The 22,134-nt window shown below is 43.4% G+C and overlaps 1 protein-coding gene across 8 annotated transcripts in view; it reads right to left on the bottom strand.

The window, feature by feature from the left end:
• Positions 1–19,973, bottom strand: part of STAMBPL1 (STAM binding protein like 1) — a 40,359-nt gene extending 20,386 nt beyond the window's left edge. For 2 of the 8 annotated variants that reach the window (XM_084904688.1, XM_084904689.1), the window contains exon 1: positions 19,506–19,956. Coding sequence is in view for 3 of the 8 variants with exons in the window: in XM_084904691.1 (XP_084760817.1) it covers positions 11,422–11,487 (66 nt within the window). In the remaining 5 variants the exon portion in view is untranslated. Of the gene's footprint in view, positions 1–11,421; positions 11,743–19,505 lie in introns of those variants that run through there. The other 6 variants (XM_084904693.1, XM_084904692.1, XM_084904690.1 and 3 more) reach the window with 6 other exon arrangements.
• Between the last annotated feature and the right edge of the window lie 2,161 nt (positions 19,974–22,134).

Below are 22,134 nucleotides of genomic sequence, written 5' to 3'. Positions count from 1 at the left end.
CTCCTCGTTTATGAAATGAGAGGGATAAGCCACATTCTCTCAAGTTATAACATTCTGTGATTCTAGAAATCTCAGAAGCAGATTATTCAACCCATCTGTTATTTTTTTGTTATTTCCATGGTTGAAAAACCCTTTCCTTCAAGGAAAGTCACACGGCACATTCTAGACTTTTCCCCTTTTTTCTCTCCAGGGATCCCTGGAGATCTAACCTTGCAGGTTGCAGAGATGCGCCAGAAAGAAATAATAACCTGGAGAGAGTCATGGTCACAGTGTAGTTTAACACCCAAGTTAATTCAGGCACCATTGAATGCAGGCAATTCCAGTTGGGGAATTTACCACCTCTCAGTGAGAAGAAATAAACCAGGAGAGAGAAAAAACAAAACAAAAAACAAGTGTTAGAGAGACAGAACAAAGAGGCTTTTGGGGGAATTTGGAGCTGGGTGGGAAGAAATACTAGTCATTGATTAGGGCCTTGCAAAACCTTCTGCGATTACTCAGATCTCTAAACAATAACAAAACAAAGCAAAACAAAAAAATCATTTAAGAATTGGAAACATAAGAACCAGTGATTCTTAAATTTCACTTTATCTAAAAATTACATAACCTTGGGACTTTTTGTTTTTATTTTATTTTTCCTTTTTAAGTCTTCGTTGTTGAAAATATTATATACTAGTTATTGTAATTTTCCTTTCCCCCATTGTAAACCTAGGACTTTCTACAAATGCAGTCTCCTAGAACTCCACAACTTCCTGATTTAACCCCATCAGTTTTACCCCACCCATAGGCACGACATGTTAGGATGTGACTCAGGTGATTTTGACACAGGAGGTTTCACAAGCAATCCTTCCAGAGACATTGCATTTGAGTGTATCAAGCAGGATGCTTGTAAGTAAAAGCATGATTCCTGAATTCAGAGGATAATGCAAAGATCACAAATTTCCAGGAAGAATATTGTAGGTTAGCTGTAATTGGGGGGCGGAGGGGGGGGGGAGGATTATTTATTAAAAAAATTTCCAGGAAGACCAGAGAAACTGGGCTTGGAGGCTACATATCCAGGAAGATCACCCCAAACCACACAGCAGCACCTGTCTGACAGGTGGGAGAGCCTGCAGCTCCCACCAACTACACCCACTGCTGCCCTGGAAAATATGGGAGCTGCCTCCATTTCTTCATGTCACTAATTTCTGTTCCCAAGTCTGAGAGGAGGTATCTGATTGGCCAAGCCTAGGTCACATGCCTGCAGCCTGGCTGCAAGGGTGGCTGAAAATGCAAATACTCAGCTCTTCACACTTCCACTGGAGGCAGTGGGATGTGCAAGGGAGAAAAGACAGCTTCAGGGCTGAGTGACCCAAAGCAATGGTAAGTATGCACAAAAATCAAACAAACTTCTCTGAAATGAACTTTGAAATGTATGAAAATTTTAATTCAATATATCTAAAACGCCATTAACTCCCACACATACATTTATGCACAACTCAGAAATAGAAAGAGACTCAACTCCTCTCCAATCTAAGATGAAACAGGTTTGTAGATTGGTTGGTCAAATTATTATTACTTATCATTAACTACTCCATGGCACTGATCCTGTCTTAATTCCTTTATTTTTTTAATCTCCACTCCTAGCACTTATCAGTTGTAATATATTACGATTACTAAAATCAACATAAACAAGTTATGTTCTCTTGATCAGTGGCTGTCAAAATGTAGGAAAGGTCCCCAAGATCCTATTCAAGGGTGTGTGTGGTCAATATCCTATATAATAAAAGCCTAATATGCAAATTGAGCAAATGGCAGAATGACTAGTCACTATAATGTGCACTGACCACCAGGGAGCAATGCTCAACACAGGAGCTGCCGCCAGCTTGCAGGCCCCCAGCCAGCCAAGATGGGTGTCAGCAGAGGCCTGTCCTCACCCCCTTCCCAATTACCCCACTGGTTGCCCAGCAGGGGGCATGGCTGTTGAGCGGGTGGTACTAGGTCAGCCAAGGCAGTTGGGAGCTGGAGGCCCTGCTCACCTCGCCGGTTGCCCCACAGGTTGGCCCTGATAGCTGGCTAGGCCTATGGACTCTACCTGTGCACAAATTTCATGCACCCAGCCACTAGTAAGTTTCATAATGTTACTGAAACATTATTTGCTTTTTTACCATCAACCTCTAACAACTGTATAGTGGGGAATTCCAGAGGTTCAAGGTCATGCAATGCTTACTTGAATGTGCCTATAAATATCTGTTTTAGCTTTTAACATGGTAATTATAAATGTAAGTAACCCACACAGAACTTTCTATTGTACTTAGTAATTTTTAAGAATGCAGAGAGGTCCCAATACCAAAACTGCTGCTCTACATCAACTACGCACGCAAACACACAAAGCAAAAGAAAACAGAGCATGCTCCTCCAATCTAACCAGACACACAGAACAATCTAAAAGAGGCAAAAATGAATGTCAGGTGTCGCCTGTGTGCTACTGGGGTCTGCTAAAATAATTAGAAAACTGAGCATACAGTAAGAGATACCTTACCTCATGAGGCCCATGGAAGTAAATGCAGCACACGGCTGCCTGTTCTGCAATACCCATTCTCTTTTTCTAATATAAAAGTATAATTTTTAGCCGCTACAAAGCCACCCAGGTAAAACCTACATTTTCCACATCACCAAGCTCAGGCCAATGGGGTTTGAATAGAAGTCTGGATCCTATCCTTTAAACAGCGTTTCCCAAACTTTTGACATATGTGTACCCCTTCTATAATTTTCGTTAACGCTGAGTACCCCTCGTACTCATGAGAATGTAAAATTAGGCGCAGCTAAGCATGGTGCAGTGCATATCCCTACTAAACTCTGGTGCAATGCGTACCCCCACCAAACTCTTCCCGTACCGCTGGGGGTATGCGTACCACACTTTGGGAAACACTGCTAAAGGAAGGGACATAGCCTTCTCCATCGCCCTTGGCCTTCCTGCGGGCTGGAGTACTTGCCACACAGGTGAGCTATCCTCAGTCACCAGGAGGAGCCATGGCAAAGCAAGAAGAGAAGGGGAGTGGTCTAGTTTGTTTGCACGCAGACCAGTATGACAGAGACCAATTTCCATCCTGTCTAATACTTTGTCTTTGTTTAGGCAGCTGTATCCTGACACATGCAATACGTTTAACCTAGAAAGGATGATTCAGTGCAGCCCGGGGAGACTATTGCCAATGCAGATAATGAAATACACATCTTCCCTAATCCCTCCCACCTCAACACTAAGCCTGTCCTGCCTCTATCCACACCTTTGGCCCAGGTACAGGGACAAACAGAACTATCCTCACTTCCTCCTTTCCTCCCACAGCGATCCCGAGACCTGCCCAGCCTGGGAGATCCCACTTATCCAACCAGAAGTTTCACTTCTTTAGAATCAATATCACATAATCCCGCAAACATAACAGATATAGGTTACAGTCCCAAAGGCAATATATGGTCATCATAAATGTTTAATTTAGCTATTACAGTAAACTTAAATCTTTAGTTAGTTACTAAACTTTAAAAATTGGGAGGTTCATTTAAAAATTCAGATTTCAGCTTCTTTAAAATATATATATTTTAAATCTGGCACTACTGGGCCCAGTATCTGTAACATTTCGTTGTTACTATTTATCTTCTATCCTGCATTTAGAACAGTGCCTGCTACTTAGTAAGGGTTCAATATGTATTTGTTAAATTAATGAATGAAGAAGCAATTTCCTTAAAGTCCACAGTGTACTTCCCATCACATTCCCAGGCATGTATAGAAGCTTAGTAAATGTTTTGCTCTAGATCCATTCTAAAATATGCCCTCTCCCCCATCCCACCCCCAAAACGCACCAGCCTTTACAAACTTATAGGTAGTTCACTTAATTCCCTCAATACAGGTTTATTCATTGTTTCAATCACATATTCATTCAACAAACATCCATTGTCCACCTAGGATGTACCAGGCATTGTTCTAGGTATGTGGAATGGATCAAGTTTGCAAGATTTCTGCCCTTATGGAGTCTACATTCTGGTCAGGAGAGACAGGTTAACAGTAAACATTTTCAATAAATAAAGCACATAGTACTTTAGAAGATAATGTGTCCTCTTGAAAAAAGAAAGAGTGAAGACAAGAATGATGAGAAAAGAAATCAGCAAGGCCAGGAAAGTAAGGAGGCCTTACAGATCAACAATCAGACTTTCATTGTCCTTGGAGTGACATGGGGAGCTATTAGGGTGTTGAGCAAAGGTGTGATGTAAATGACATTATCATTTACAAAGAGGCCTGTGGGTGTGCTGGTGAGGATAGACTATGGGGGCAAGGGAGGAAGCAGGATGTCAGTGGGGAGAGGTGACAGTGTCTTGGGTGAGACGGGCTGTCAAAATGAATGGCTGTCAAGACGTGGACAGCAGTGGATCAAGCCAGATGCTGGCAGAGCTGACTTCTCTAGCTCCTCACACTTCAGCAGATATGGTGTGATAAACTTCAGGTGTAAGGGAGAAACAAGACACCCAGAGAACACCAAAGGCAGGAGGAAAACACTCCACATCAGGCAGAAATAAAACATAAACTCTCTTCTCAGAGGACGTGCGCTGGGGCACGGAGCACAAAGGCAATGTAGCGAGTCAGCCTGGGTGTGAACGTGGGCCTTGTATCTACTTGCCAGTCATCCTTACTAGACCCTCCCAGCTCACGTTCCTCATTCCCATTCGGGCTCATCACACCTGCTCCATCACTCCAGCGTGGCACATGCTAATAGAAAACACTCATCAGGGATGCCTGATTGAATGCCAACCTGCTCCCCACTCTCCACCCCCAGTACAGCCCACATTCCTGATGTGATAACATCTGCACTGCAGCCTGGACACATTTAACCTGTCATGTACCCCTAGAGAGTGACCTTCCCTTTGTCTTAGAGCCTCTTTGCCTCACTGCAGCCTCTGAAGACACAACCATTTTCCTCTTTAAATATCCTGTTTAAGAGGAGTAGGGAAGCTCTGGCTGGTTGGGCTCAGTTTATAGAGCATCAGCCTGCAGACTGAAGAGTCCCAGGTTCGATTTCCCGGTCAAGGGCACATGCCTGATTTCAGGATCAAACCCCAGTTGGGGGCATGCAAAAGGCAGCCGATCAATGATTCTCTTTCATTATCAATGATTCTATCTCTCTCTCCCTCTTCCTTCCTGTCTGAAATCAATCAATATATTTTTTTAAAAAAATTAAAAGGAAGAGTAGGAGAGTGTCTGCTTCCTGTCAATCCTCACATACAAGGTCTTGGGGAATCAGGCCCAGAGGAGACATCCAGACCATATATGCACAATGAGCACACAAAGGACAACCCCTCTATGTCCCATGGATTCAGCTAACAAGTAGCTCCTGGAACCAACAAGGCAGCTCCCCAAGGGGCCCTGAGGGCATGTGGTGAAAATGAGCGTGGTCCCCGAGTGGCCTATGAGGGGCAGGCAGGAGCTCTCTCCAAGGTGCCCTTTCACCGCTCTGGGCTGGTGCAAGCTCTCCTCCTGCGCCCTCACAGTGGCACAGCCCAACAGCAGAGTCCTTGGACTCGGGGTCCCAGTTTGATGTCTCCGTGTCCCAACTTCCCCCAAGGAAATGTGGAAGCAGCTCGGCAGTTCAGCCTCTAAAAGCCAGCAGTAAATGATGCCAGTACCGAACAGGAGAAAAATATCTGGCCTAACCCCGTGTGTATGGTGTGACCTTGTTAGCTTTTCTTCCTTTTTAAATACCTTTTTGCTGGCTGAGCTCAGAATCCTGACCCACTTTCACACCCAAAGCCATATTTCCCGAATACAGAGGAGACACTTGCAGGCAGTGAACAACTTCCCTACAGACCAGAGAAGAGCCAGCAACCAGACGCGTCACCTTCTCCCTGGCACTCTGTCAACCTGAAGGCTGTGGTGAACTGGATCGGCAGGTGAGAGAGGCCAAACACCTCAGGCCACAGCCCTGGAGTCTCCTTTCTAATTGGCCAACCAGCAGCCTTCCTTTACTCACTGGGTCAGAGTGCGTGTGGACCTGGGGCCATGTACCCAGCTGGAAATAAACAAAGGACGTTGTCATAACGTAGGCTGTGGCTGCAGTGATCTAACCTGATGTGGATGGAGGGAGGTAGAATGTCATTCTCCCACGTTAAATGACACAGGCAGAGAGAAGATCTCCTGAGTCATGCTCTGACAGATGGGGACCTGCTTTAGGGGGAAAAAATGACCTGGGCTGCTCATCGTGAAAGATTTAAACATTCAGGTTGTAAATCAATGGTCACTTTGATGTTTTTAGATTCAATGCCATTCGATTTTTTTAATGAGATGATTTAATTAATATGCCTAAGAAAACACTGGAAAATAAATTTGAGGTGTAAAGGAGAAATTCATATTTGTACACACTTACTTTGTCATCTTACATCCACAGGAGAATGTTCCTTTTGTTATCCCGTTTGTTGAAATACTAAAATTTCCTGGAAATTATGTATTCTAAAGAAAAGCCACCCATAAGCCACTAAGATCCTAATGTACAGACTTGCCTTTTTATTGCAATTTGCTTTTAAGAAAATGCTATCCAGAAGTTATCTAATTCATGAGTCATAAATAAAATTTTAAAATAACAGACTCTTCTTGCCTGCCAGTCGCCTGAAGCTCAGTGATGAGGTCAGGCCTTAGGCATTATTAATGAACTTTATTTAATTCCATGCATTTTCTAAGGACAGGACTTCAACAAATGAAGTGAGTTCAGCACTCCTACTGAAAAGCAGAAGCTCTCCTGGAACACTTCTCACTTAGTGGCCCTCCCCGACCCCCAACCGCAGGCACCCTAACTGTCCCACCTGCTCCAGGAGCCAGCTGCGTTCCCATTCTCAGTCGAGCCCCAGACAATCTCTTCATCGCAGTGAACAAAAGCAAAAGAGTCTGTGTCCATTTCTAAATGCTTAATCAGCAGGTGGCGGTCTGCTGGTCCTCTTTGCTCACTACTCACCCCTTTGCTGTTGTCCTTCCCCGTAGCTGACATCCCTCTACTTTAATGTCACATTTCCTCTGAGTGATTCCTAGGCCATCTACCCCATAATCCATAATGACTTGGTGGAAGAGGAGAGTGGTTATTACAAGAAACAGAGTTCTAGGCCCCAGCAAATCAGACTTTCTGGGAAGGGCGTCCCATGAACCTCTAGTTTGATAAAACTTGACAAAGCCGCCCCCCGAGATCTCTATGCACATTAAAACTTGAGACTCATTCTATCAGAAAAAATTTCTCCAAGCGAGTTACAAATGACTCCCAAATACCTGGCCCTGGTCAGCTGAATAGTCCCTACTTTAGAGCAAACTCTGGCCTTGGCTTCAACAAGTAGACATATTATCTTTTCCTCCCACTTACCTCACCCTGCATCTCAACTATTAATTTTTTGTCTTTCCTCTTAACATACCTTTATTCCATAAGACATCTTTTTTTTTTTTTTTTTCATGATTCTAGTAAAGCTTAACCTGAACTTCAGCACTGTGTCTTCAAATGTCCTCCATCCATTTCCACCAGGACATCCAACTGATTTCTCACTCACTTTGTTACAAGGCCGCCTATGTCTTCCCATCAATACTGCTAGTACCAAATAAATTCACTCACTCATGTCTTTATCCAAAATCACTTACTAAGCACCTACTTTGTGCTAGCAGCTAGTGATACAATGGTGAGCAAAGAGATAGACAGTATCTGATCTTATAAAACTTACATTCTGCTAGAGGTATAGGATGGGGCAGATGGGTATAAATATACTAAACAATTATCTGCACCATTATATCAGTAAAACGGTGGTAACTGCTACAAAGACAAAATATGGGCAACTTTTAAAACATGTTTTTATTGATATTTAGAGAGGTAGAAAGAAAATGAGAGACATAGAAACAACAGTTGGCTGCTGTTTCCTGCATGGTCCCCACTGGGGATCAAGTCTGCAACCCAGACATGTGCCCTGACTGGGAATCAAACCTGCGATTTCTTGGTGCTTGGGTTGATGCTCAACTCCTAAGTTACACTGACTGGGGAAAAAGGATGTTTTAAATATGCATTCCTGTTGAACAAGCAATTTCAATTCTAAGTTTTCTTCATGACTATCCTACCCAAGTAATTCTCATTCTCTCTCTCCCTCTCTCTCTCATTATAGCATGGTTTAAAAATATTAACATTTTGGAAATAAAATTAAATAGCCACCAGAAGGAGGTCATTTAAAATAAAGAATCTTTACTTGTATGTATATATGCATAATCTATGAACACAGACAGTGGGATGGTGAGGGCCGGGAAAGGGGAGGTGGAGGGTGGGAGCAGGCTAGAAGAGGTAAATGGAGGGAAAAGGAAGAACTATGTAATCTTTCAACAATAAAGATTAAAAACAAACAAACAAGAATCTCTGTAGTGGGTGAAGCCCTGAGAAAGGACTTACATCCATACTCAATTAATCAGAAAGTTGTTCAACTTATAGTATTAAGTGAAAAAAAGCAAGTTGTAGAATAATATAATATAAAGTACTAGAGGCCAGGTGCATGAAAATTCATGCACTGGAGAGGGGGTTCCTCAGGCCAGCCTGCCCCCTCTCACAGTCTGAGAGTCCTCAGGGGTGGGAGGTGACCCAGTGATCAGGGGAAGGCGATGCCCCTCCCCCACCACCACCACATCTCTGCTGCTGCCACTGCTGGCAATGCAAGCCCAGGCCCACCCCTGGTTACCTGAGCCTCAGATGGCCCTAGGCGGCTGGGCAGCCTACATCTGAGGCTTGCCAGTGCCTTGGGCATCAGCTAGGCAGCTGCCATCTGAGGCTTGCCTGTGCCTTGGGTGTTGGCTGGGCAGCCACCATCCACAGCTTGCCTGCACCTCAGGCTGGCCCTGGGTGGCTGGGGGGCTGAGGTAACTGGGGGACTCTGGAGGCAGGCACACAGAGTGGCCAGACCCACCTGGGGGTTTGCCTGGCTGTGCCATGCACCTGCCACCTCAGCAGGGCTGAGGGGACTGGGCACCATCATCTTGTGGCTATAAGTGCTGCCATCTTTGAGGGCGTGGCAGTCAATTAGCATATTCCCTCCTTATTGGCTGCAGGTGCCACCATCCTTGTGAGGGAGTGACAGTCAAATAGCATATTCCCTCTTTATTAGATAGGATGACTCCATCCTGTAACACATGTTTTTAATGTATTTTCACATTTGCAAGAAAATAGTCCAAACAATGTATACTGAATTTTTCTCTGCTGTTCTCTTAAAGATAGAATCATGAAGGATTTCACATTCAGTTCATTTCTATACAATTTGTTACAAGTGTGTTTCACTTCATAGACAAATTACACTTTTTTAAGCCTATAAAGTTTTGAGTAGGTAGCTCCAGATTTGAAGTCTAGCCATGCCACATCTGTGTTTCCAGATGTATGACTTTTGATAAATGATTGAGTCTGTTTCTCTGATCTAGACTGAGAATAATTGTGTCCCCCTTGCTTTGCAATATTGTTAAGGCAGTTGTAATTGTAGTAGCTATTCAAGGGCTAAATCCACAGGGGCTGGTCTGGCCTGTTGGCTGAGCTGGGCGGTCTTAGTGTCACACCCTGCACATGCAATTGCTGGAAATAGAAACATACTGGCTACAGATCTGGAACACTGAGCCAGAGAACCTTGCTACATAAACCCTTCAAAGTCAGTCCTGCCAAATTCAAGGCTCTAATTGCTCACCTTTGTTCCCTCTGGCCTTTATGACAAACCAGTCGGCTTTGCTCACATGTTCCTTAATCATCTGATGTAGACCAGCTACTGTATGTCCCTAGCTCCAATGTAATGCTTATTTAACCAGGTTAGCTCTCTGCTCCGAAATGCACTCTGGTAACTGAGTGCCCGTGGAAAGAGGTATAAAAACCCTCACCAGCCCCTCAGGGTCAGAGATCTGACTCCTTTTCTTGTTCATTACTAGATTTCATTTTCCACTGTCCCCAATATATGTCTTCCCCTACTTCCTTTTTTGATCAAACACTTTATGCCCTATCCTAACATCTGCCATTCTCTCTAAAAATTCCCACCACCCCTGTGGTTTTCTGAATCTGTCCATCAAAAAACAGGTGTTAATAAGAAAATGAAACAAGTGTAGAGTGCTGTAGAGAGTGCCTGGGAAGTCACATGGGCATTTCTTTAATTATTGTCAGCTGCATCCAGTGGTGCTGGCAAAGCCATGTCCTGGAAACACTCTTTGCCAGAGGCAGGAGTGTTGTCAGCTTGACCTTCAGCCCAGGTGCCAGGGGATGGGATTTGTTATGTAAATCCAGCCAAGCACCAGGAATGAATACCATAAGGGCCCATCCAAGAATGCGAATAATTTCCTTTGTCTTGACTTTTAGTGAAACATCCTGTTTTTTAGCTGTACAAAATAAACATGCTGTATGGCTCTGGGTCCCTGTCCCTGTCAGAGGACAGTGGTCTCACCAGCCCCAGCTTTTTCCTTCTATCTCTGTGTCTGTCTTTTTCATTTTCTCAATCCCCAGCAGCCCCTACCCAGGAACCAGACTGCTCTCTAGCCATGCTGGACTCGGAAAAAAGAGAAATATTCACAGAGTGCCATTATGAAAACTCCAAGGCAGCCTTGATGTGTACGTAATTACATGAAAATGTCTATGAAAATCAGGAGGTAAAATGCAGAAAGGGTATGTCAAAAGAAGCACAAATCTGAATATAAAATTAGAGTTAGCTCTTCCATAGGTTTTTTTTTTTTTTTTTTTTTAGGGTGGTTTAAATGACCACCTGCATCAAAAATCCTTCGAGAAGGTGGTCAAAATAAAGACTCCCAGGCCCCACCCAAATTTACTGCTGGGGGTGGGATGGAAGACATTTTAATATATATATATTATTGATTTTTTATAGAGAGGAAGGGAGAGGGATAGAGAGTTAGAAACATCGATGAGAGAGAAACATCGATCAGATGCCTCCTGCACACCCCCCACTGGGGATGTGCCCTCAACCAAGGTACATGCCTTTGACCGGAATCAAACCAGGCACCTTTCAGTCCCTGACGCTCTATCCACTGAGCCAAACCGGTTTCGGCAAGACATTCTTTTTTTATTTTGGGGGCCGGGGGGACCAGTCTGAGAAGCACTGCCCTAGTTACCTTTCTAAGGTTTTCCATAACACTATATTTGCCAAAGAAAAATAACCTTTACATCATAACAGTGACGGTCATTTACATTTCTTTCAAATCCTACATTTTATCCTATTGAATTATTTCTTAACTGAGAACATAAAGCTCCATACCCACTAACAATTCTAATTGATTTGCACCTTTTTGTTTATTTTTCTTAACGCACTATATTGATTCAGTTTCCAGTTTCTCTGCCCCGCGGGACAAAATCAGGAACATATGCAGGACTTACTCCAGGCCTCTCTTTTCATTTGTTCCTCCTCTTAAAGAAAACTTACCTTGTGGGACAGTTTACAAACCAACGTTGCAAGGACAAAACAGATTGGAAGAGAGCTGGAGTCCATCCACCACAAGATTGAAGCAGTCAGGGCTCTTCTCGATGGTTGAAATGCTTATTTCCGGTATTTAAAAGTATGGCTCCAGCCACAGGAAAAATACAATCACATGGTCCTTAGCTGAGCTGAATGTAACCAAGACCAGCATTACTGATTGTAGTCTTCCTCCCACCTTTAATTAAAAGGCACACAATTGCCCAGCCATTCCAGTTTGAAATGCAACACTCTCAACAGGCACCCACACTGGAGTTTCTCTCTGCACCCAGAAAAAGGCGAAACAGACAGGCAAGTGTTCACCCCGAGCCTGAGAGGGCTCAACATGAGTCATCCTGGCTTCCTGTTTCCAAATTCTCCCAGACAGTCATCAAATCAAGCAATCAGAATGAATACTAGTAAGTTGTGAATGGGTCCCTGGACAGTTAGGTCTTAGATGAACTCTTCACTATGATGCCACTGAAACATAAGTATAGCACAAGTTTAAAGAACAAAACACCAAATTCACCAAAACTCAAATTTTATTATCCTTAATCAAGTTGAAAGTCACTGAATTTCTTAAAATTTATCTTTATTGGTGAAAATATTACATATGTCCCCTTTTTCCTCCCCCCTGTCCTCATCCTTTCCCCCAGGCCTTCACTTACACTTTTGTCTGTGTCCATGGGTTATGCATATATGCATCATATATTCATGTAAGTTCTTTGGTTAATCTCTTCCCATCCATCCCCTCCCCACCTTCGATCTGAGTTTGATCACTCTGTTCCATGCTACTATGTCTCTTTCTATTTTGTCATCAGTTTATTTTGTTCATTAGATTCCATCACAAGGCCAGTGATATTATCTGACACTTGTCTTTCTCTGACTGGCTTATTTTGCTTTGCACAATACTCTCCAGGTCCCTCCAAGCTGTCTCAAAAAGTACGAGATCCTTCTTTTTTATGGCTGCATGGTATTCCATTGTGTAAACGTACCACAGCTTTTTATCCACTCATCTACCAGAAAGAATATATGCACCTCTATGTTCATAGCAACACTATTAATAATAGCTAAGATCTAAAAACAGCCCAAGTGCCCATCAGTAGAGGAGTGGATAAACTCACTAAATTTAAAAACAGTTCCTTGACAAGGAATTGAAGTTTAGTTAAATAATGTGTAATTTACAAAAAAGGTAAAACAAAGGATGCACATCATATTTTAAAGAGACTTGAACATTTTTCTTCAACTAAATAGTCATGTTTTACTCACAAACTTTACATAAGACCAAGAAAAGCTTTTGCTTCCTTAGGAAAAAAAACAATACTAGTTACACATTTCTAAAAGTTATTTATGAGAACAAGAAATAATATAAGGACTAATATAATGTTTAAATATTAAAACTGGTGATGGCATATTCCATCTTAAAGCAGCATTGGGGGAATTAAGAATTTTGTATTATTGGTTGCTATAGCAGCCTTCTCACCTATAATTAAAATCTGGCCTCTTATAACTAAGACATAATTACTTTAATGAGTCGAAGAAAAGCTAAAATTTACTCTGTGGTTACTCTATAAAAAAATTCTGAATAAACAGTTATAAAATGCCATCATAACTCTACTGTCAGTCATGAATGGGAGATATATAAGATTCTAGGAGTGTGGAGAGAGTTGGATGGCACAGAAGTTTTTCAGAATACTGATACCTGCCCAATAATTTAATGTACACATACTCATTGGTAACATTTCTCCTTATACCCAGTCATTCTTTATATATAACATAAATGTCTCCCTAATATAATACATTACATATTACATACAACATATAATGTATACATTATATCATGTATCTACACTAATAAAAGAGAAACCTGCAAATTGTTCCTTCGCTATGCCTACCTGCCCATCAGGAGTGAGTATGCAAATTAACCCAACAAAAATGGCGGCAGCCATGGAGCTGGAGCCAACAGGAGGCTTGGGTTGCCCCTGGCAACAAAGAAAGCCAAGCTTCCAGCCCACCCTGGCCTCTGCTCAAGGAGGGGCTGGGAGCCTAGGTCACCAGGGGGCGAGGACAGCCTGAAAATGACCCTCAGCCCCTTACCCAGACTGGCCACACCCCCAAGGGGTGAGGGTCCCCACTGGGGGGTCTTGGCCAGCCTGCAAACAGCCACCAGCCCCTCACCTAGGCTGGTCAGGTACCCCATTGGACCCCCCCAACACTGAAAGGGGTGTGGCCAGCTTGAAAACAGCCCTTAGTCCTCACCCAGGCTGGTCACGCCTCCCCCTCCTCCAGTGGGGACCCTCACCCCATGGGGGTGAAGCCAGCCTGCAAACTACCACCAGCCCCTCGCCCAGGCTGCCCCACCCACCAAGGGAACCCCCACCCTGATCCAGGACAACCTTCTGGGCAAACCAGCTGGCTCCCACTCATGCACCAGGCCTCTATCTATACTAATAAAAGGGTAATATGCTAATTAGACTGGGAGACCTTTCAGACGTTCACCTGGACAAAGCCACGATGGCAAGGCCGAGGTAGAGGCCATTAGAGGCCAAAAGGGGAGGGTAGTCGTGGGTAATCAGGCCGGTGAAGGGGGGCAGTTGGGGATGATCAGGCTGGTGAGGGGAACAATTGGGGGAGAACAGGCCAGCAGGCAGAGTGGTTAGGGGCAATCAGGCAGGCAGGCAGGTGAGGAGTTAAGAGCCAGCAGTCTTGGATTGCAAGAGGGATGTCTGACTGCCGGTTTAGGCCCGATCCTTGTAAACCAGCAGTAGGACATTATTTGAGGGGTCCCAGATTGGAGCAGGTGCAGCTGGGCTGAGGGACACCCCCTCCCAGTGCACAAATTTTGTGTACCGGCCCACTAGTACATATATAATGCATATACAATACATACATAATAGAATGCATATAACATCTTTATATGATGTATGTAATATATGTTATATAATTACATAATATTACATTGCACATTATTTATATACTATATAATACTAGAGGCCCGTGCACAGATTTGTGCACTGGTGGGGGCCCTTGGCTTTACCTGTGGGGATCGGGGCAAAACCGACATCCCTCGAGGGGTCACAGATTGCGAGAAGATACAGGCCAGGTTGAGGGACCTCACCAGTGCACAATCGGGGCAGGGGAGGGACCGTGGGAGGGCTCCAGGGTGTGTCCAGCTGGTCTCACCCAGTCCCAATGGGCCAGATCTCAGCAGCAAGCCAACCTACCAGTTGGAGCATCTGCCCCCTGGTGGTCAGTGTGTGTCATAGCGACTGGTCGAAAGGTCAAATGGTCAGATACTTAGCATATTAGGCTTTTATTATATAGGAAGAGCTTTATGCTATACACTATATTAGGGAGACATACCTCCTTTCTTCCAGCTCAGAATCACTGGGTATAAGGAGAGATGTTACAAATTAATATGTATTGCATATGTCAACTGCTAGGCAAAAATAAAAAATAAACACTTTTTAAAGCAAATGTAAAAACACAAAATTGGAACACTTCTTAATAAAGCACTTAATGAAAAATACCACTACAAAATACTAAAGCATCAAGTAAAAATAGCAAGTTTTATATAAGAATCTCTCAGTACTTCAATTTTTAAATTTGCATAATAATACCTATTGCCTAAAGTTGTTTTATGAATTAATAAATAACAACAACACATATAGCACAACTTTTTGCCAGACACGTCTAATCACTTTCCATTTATACCTATTTATTCATTTAACCCTCCCCCATGCCTGATGAGAGGGAAATTAATATCCCTGTTAAAAGATGAGGAAACTGAGGCTCAGAGAAGTTAGTAACTTGCCCTAAGGACGCACAACTAGTAAATGACAAAAAGAATTCATGTTCCTAACTATGCCAAAGTCCTTGAGATGATGTGTTAAGCCTTTGCACAGTGCCTGGCGTGTATAGCACATGTTCAAGAACTAATATTTCTTACTAAATATCTGTCAAATGTTTGCAAGATTCTGAGGTTACACTAGGGCTCAGCAGAAAAGAATGTGGGTGATGTTCCATGAATGTGGACTATGTGAATGATGACCCCTGTGCCATGGCTTTACTATAAAACAAAGACTTCTGATGTCTGACTGTCTCCAAGTTTTTGCTTACATTGCAGCCTTTGGATTAAAAATCCGACAATCAGCCGAAACCGGTTTGGCTCAGTGGTAGAGCGTCGGTCTGCAGACTGAAAGGTCCCAGGTTCGATTCCGGTCAAGGGCATGTACGTTGGTTGCGGGCACATCCCCGGTAGGGGGTGTGCGAGAGGCAGCTGGTCGATGTTTTTCTCTCATTGACGTTTCTAGCTCTCTATCACTCTCCCTTCCTCTCTGTAAAAAATCAATAAAATATATTTTTTTAAAAAATAAAAAAATAAAAAAAAATAAAAATCCGACAATCATTCTCCGACACCAGATTAACACCTCCACTCCCTCCTTCTACTAATCCACTCCCCACCCAGAGGTCAAAATATTCTTCCAAAAAGATGCTTTCATTACTTAATTCTTTCAAGGAACCAGCCTTGAACTGGCCACCTTATCTAATCAAAATTCCACTCCCAGGCTTTCACAGGCCTTAGTAAGGTATGAAAGGAACAGGCCTTTAACCCTTGTTCAAGTTCCTACTAACCAAGTAAATACCTGATAAGAATGGCCATGTCTCATTATGCAGAGGATATCAGTATTTGTATTACTTCAACACAGTGATAACAATTTTTTATTGTATTTATTTTGGACACAGCCTATTATAAAAAGAATTAAATGTTAAAGGATCTCATTTAATTTTTATTCAGAATAAAACAAGTTTGATTGGAGGACATGAACAGAAGAATGACAGACAGAAAATGTGCATTATTAATATGCATGATCATGTAAATATCCAGGCAAACTTCAGACAGCTTTCTAATCTTTAGTCCTGAAATTAGAACATGCATCATAGGCTAACTTTCTAATGACTTGGAATGGAAAGTCAGAACAATTAAAAAAACATACACACACAAACATAGCACTCTTAATATCCAAGATCATACAATGCAACCATTTCCAAGAGGACTTTAAAAGACTAACTAGAGCAATTGAAACATGAATTACCGTGCTTATATAAAGGAGTTGTTTTTAATAAACGTAAGTTACTAGGAAACCACCAGTCTTAATTAGTTCCTAAGTCAGCCAAATCAATGGACAAACACAACCCGGATTAATTTAAAATTTAGAAAGGAAATCAAATGTTATGTGCTGTGAAGACTTAGCCATTTGCCAAAGGTTTCATTAGCTTTTCCATTTAGCATGAGGAGATGCTGGATTGTTCTAGAAGCTCATGTGATCTGCTTAGAAATGCAAAAGGCAGCACATCCAGATGATTCCTAGGTTGAACATTCTGATGTCAACTCAGGATTTTTTTAATGTAAACTCACACATCCCGCTGGACAATTCACATGTTCATGGAATGAGCAAATCAACAGGTGCCAATACAGTGCTTTTTGTTTGTTTGTTTTTCATTCGAAGGGATTGTTATTGTTCCTCGATGGAGGAAGTCGATCTTAGTTGAATATATGCATGAGCTCCAATTTGAAAGGTTCATATAAAATTATGGCTAAAAACAATAAATACTAAATGTAAACTAGTTAAGTTGGGAAGTAAGACATTCTAGACTTGCTTTTCATTTAACCAATATTTATTGAGCATCTGTGACCCATTAGCCTGAAGGGACAGAAAGCTGACTCTAATATTTTCAGGGATGACTCTGAGTCATTTTTTTGTGGTGTCATTTGAAGTTACTAATAAATCTTTCACAGGGTTGAGGAAAAAATGCTAGCTTTAGACAGGAATCCCAAATCCAGTGGGTTAAAATGTCTCTGATGTGTAAATGTTTCCTCCTGGAAGGCACCTGACATTTCCTGGGCAGCATCTACATGTTTCTTCTAGCCCTCATCTGTTGAGCAAGAATCGCCAGACTTTTCTTCTCTGTGAAAAATAGCCTCACTCCCTGGGCTGATGCTGTAAGTAGGACTGGGAAGAGTCCTTGAAGGAGGAATAGGATCAAACCGGTGTAGTTAAGTCCTAGGTGCTAAATAATAACAAAAGGAACTATTAATAACAGTTCTTTAACTATTTTTATTAGTCCTTCTCTCTCCAGGAGCAAATCTCGGGAATGCTGCTCCCCTCAATGTCTCTCTCTAAGCTTCACATTGGCCATCAGTCCTATGAAACAAGGCAAATGTAGGCAAGAACTGGCCCTCAAGACCAGAATGTGGGTAAAAGACTAGGATTCTCTGCGTGATCATTTAAATGGTGCTTGTTTTATTTAAACACACACACACACACACACACACACACACACACACACACACAAATCAAGTTTCTTTTTAAAATTCCCAAGAATCAACTGATACATAAATTCCAGCTAGATTCCCAAGTGGCCAACAATGTGCTGGATATATCCATGAGCTGAAAAGAAGCAGCCAGTTCACTTTCCAGGTAGATTCCAGTAACATTTCATGGCTTTGAATACAGAAGCTGTAATGGAGCCAGTAGTAAACAGGAGGAGTGTATTTCTCAAAGGCATTAACTTGAATTTTTTTTAAATGATATTTATAACTACAAAATGCTATAGAGTCCATTTTTGAGATTTAATTGAGCAAACATTCCACAAACATAAATAAGATTGTCCATTGAAACAAGGTCTGGGGGAAAAATAAAACCCAGTGGCTTAATCTCTATAAAACCATCATAGAAAACTACGAACAAAAACTTCACCCAGAAGTAAAAAGCTCAGGTGTAGCCCTGGCAAGGGTGGCTTAGTTGATTTGGTGTTGTCAGGTGCACCAAAAGGTTGACGATTTGATTCCTGGTCAGAACACAAGTTGGGATTTCAGGCTGGAACCCCGGTAGAGGGCATGCAGGAGGCGGCTGATCAATGTTTTCCTCTCACATGGATGTTTCTCTCTCTCCTTCACTCTTTCTTCCTCTTTAAAAATCAATAAAATATCTTTTAAAAAAAATTCTGGTGTAATTTATCTGCTGGATCAAATCTGTTGTATTTATTACCATTGACCGGGCCTTGAACATGAAATCATAAATCAGCATCTTACTCATACTCATTATAGTTTCAGAAACTCCGTGAAACCTAGGGCTTCACTTTCTTCTTAGTGACTAACAGGATGTTTGTAAATCACCCGGCTCGGTGGGGCTTAGTTTGCAAGCTGTCTGTTTTCCTAACCCCCTGATTCCCAGAAAGCCACCCTGTCCCCAAGGCACTCAAACAGGTAAGATCCCCTTCCTCATCTTCTAGATCGACTTCTGTTTCTTGTATTACCTATTAGATACGCAATTTAAAATTAAGTGTATTCGGGTGGCATTGGCTAATAAAATTATATAGGTTTTTGTAGTATTTTTCATTTCACCTTCTGCTCTTGGATATCAGCAGTGTGGGTTGTTTTAGAGCATTCTGGAAAATTGTTCTAGGGGCATTATACTTCTTGGTGCATGTCATTCAAGATATTCAGTTAAGACGTAAATTACTCGTGAATGACTTAATGTCTTAAGACAGTGTACGCTCATAAAACGCCATAAAAGTAAACGAACATCTAGAGGCAATGCCACACGTCCCGCTGGGGCAAAGGTCTGCTCCTCCCTCGCCCTCCCCTCTCCATGCCATGCACCCCCAAAGACAGGGCGCTGATCTCTCTCGGTGTCCACACCGGCTCCAACTCGGAACCAGAAACACGAGCACAGGTCACGGCCAGAGTCCCGCCCTGCCACCCAGAGCCACAGCTTCCTTCCTGCCCTCCCCGGCAAGGTGAAAGGAACCCCTGGGAGCCGGCTGGGGGCGCGCACAGAGGCAGCGCAGAAGCAGGCGGGCGATCGGGGCACTGGAAAGAAGTGAAGAACCAGCAAAATAAACATTTTCTTCCCGCGGAACAAACCCCAGACCCGACGCCGCCATCGGGAGAGGGACAGGGGTGCGCCAGGCCCCCCTGCACCCTGACCGACGGTCACCCGGGTGCGCACTCACCCTCACTGAGTGCAGCCAGCGCGCGCGCTACTCACCAGCAGCCCTGCGCGCCCGGGGCCCGCGTGGGGCGGCGACCGCAGCGGCTGCCCCCGCGCCTGTCCTGGGGCCTTGGCATCCGTGTGGCCGCTGCAGCCCCGGCCGCGCTGGCTTTTGTTAGAAGGCTCTGCAGCCCGGCGCTAGGGCCCCCGGCGTGGAGGCGCCAGCTCGCCGGCCTCGGCCGTGCGTCCAACCCTCTCTGTGCACCGATGGAGCTTTGTTAGTTTCCCTCGCTCCGGCAGGGTGCGTTGCTCTCCTCTTCCTCCGCCCCTTAGCCTCCGGGGCCCAGCAGCACGAGGGTTGGGGGGGTGAGGGCTGCGGGGGTGAGGGGCGATCAGAGATCTAGTAAAGCCATGGGTAGGCAGGGCCGATCCCAGCGTGCTGCAGCCGCCCCTGCAGCAGGAAAAGATATTGTCGCTGCTGCAATATGGTCCCGGCCTCCCCTGCCCTGGCCCCAGGGTGCCGCCTCCGCCTCTGCCTCCGCCCCCTCTTCCGCCGCTGCGGCCTCCCGCACTCTGCAGAGAGAGCTCGCAGGTGGAGGCAGGTCCCCGCGGTCGCCCCAGACCCAAGCGAGAGGAAAACGAATGGGTGCGACTTTCTCTGAAACCCAGCGAGTCCCCTTCTTGGCCCAGAACCACCTGGACTCTCATGTTTGCTCCCCCATTCATTTAGCCAAAGTGGACAGGAATGGGCGCCTTTGAAGACTGCAGTGTACACACACCGCGAGGCAGATGGATTTGGCCGTGAACTCCACTGGAGTCAGGCAAAAATGGGGTTTTAAAAGAAAGATCCCACCTATACCTCCTACTAGGAATTCCATCTTGAGATTTATCCATAACCTGCCCCCACCATGAAATACTTTATCTTCTTCCCACCCAACCCCCATGGGTAATGCAAACTATTATGACATCATCTGGATATTATTACAGTTACCAAGTGCAGGGGCTTTAGTATGGTCCTGGTATTGTGCTAGACACTACTGCACACATTGAAATCTTATTAGATCCTCTCCACAGCCCATATAAATAGTTCTTATTTTTTCCATGACGGAGACACAGAAGTTAATGTTTAAAACCTGATCTGACACCTAAAGCTACCTTTATTGGCTAGAAAGATCCTATTAAGTTATAAATGTTTTACAAACACTGCTTCTGCTGGGTGAAGCAGGCTCTTTTCCACCTTTGCTGAGTTTGATTGGGAGGTACCTTGCAAGTGAGAAAAGCAAGGGCAGAGGCAGAGGGGATGTGGGGTGTGTTTTTCCTCATCTAATTTTCCCTTGGAGATCAAACGTCTAGCTCTGGCTCAATAACTGACCTGTTTGGCCTCAGGCATTTCAACGTTTTAGACTTTATCTTCCTGCATTGGTTTTTAAAATAAAAGAGATTTGACTCTTGGAGGCAGCCTGCAGCCTTGGTTTTTAAGAAGCCATGGTGTCGTTGTTTTTCTCATTTTGAATTTCTCATTCCAAATGTTTCATCAGAAAATTTCACAAAAAAAAATTCAGACTTTTGGCATGTTCTGAAAAGTTGGAAGAACTGGCAACCTTTGGTCCATGGAAGGTTCTGGCAACCATCAACCAGAGCCAAGGAGTAGGTGCCCTCTTCAGACTGGGAAGATGCATTTCAGTTTTCCACAGTCCCCCTCACGGCTACATGCCCCACCCCCAGTGGTGTTTAAGGATCTGATGGACTTTTGTGTTTGCAGATCTGAACTAGAAAATCTCATGATCTATAGTCACATTACCCAGATTCCTAAAAAGTATTCCGAAACACAAGAATTCCACATAAATATTTATAGTGGTAGCTGATCATGGTCTTGCTGCCTAGAATCTGAGGACCTGAGTGAAGAAAGAAGATGGAGCCACTGTAGTCAAGCTGCTTTGTTATGGTACTGGCATAAAACCAGACATATCAATCCATGGTTCAGAATAAGGAGCCCAGAAATAAACCCATGTCTTTATGGGCAATTAATATTTGACAGAGGCAAGAACATATAATGGGGTAAAGAAAGTCTATTCAACAAATGGTGTTGAAAATATTGGAAACATACATGCAAGAAATGAAACTAGACCACCTTCTTACATCATATGCAAGAATCAACTCAAAATGGATTAAATGTAAGACTCAAAACCACAAAACTCCTAGAAGAAAATATAGGCAGTAAAATCTCTGACATTTCTCTTAGCTATATAGAAGGAAGGGAAACGTGGGCAAGGGAAACAAGAAGAATAGACAAATGGGACTACATCAAACTAAAAAGTTTTTTGCACAGCAAAGGAAACTATGAGCAAACAAAAGGACAAGAATGGAAAAGATATTCACCAATGATACATCTGATAAGGGGTTAATACCCAAAATTTATAAAGAACTCATACAATTCAACATGAAAACAATAAATAAAATAAGCCAGTCAGAGAAAGACAAACACCATATGCTCTCACTTATATGTGGAACTTAATGAACAAAACAGAAACAGAGACATGGTTACATGGAACAGACTGACACCTGTCAGAGATGAGGGGGGTTAGGGGACTGGATGAAAGAACATGTATATGTAACACATATATGCACAGTTACATAACACATACACACAAACAACAGTGTGGTGATAGCCAGAGGGAAAGGGGCT

This window comes from Pipistrellus hanaki (assembly GCF_964339955.1).
Source record: "Pipistrellus hanaki genome assembly, chromosome: 14".
Taxonomy (NCBI): Eukaryota; Metazoa; Chordata; class Mammalia; order Chiroptera; family Vespertilionidae; genus Pipistrellus; species Pipistrellus hanaki.
This window is presented reverse-complemented; position numbering and strand designations above follow the sequence as displayed.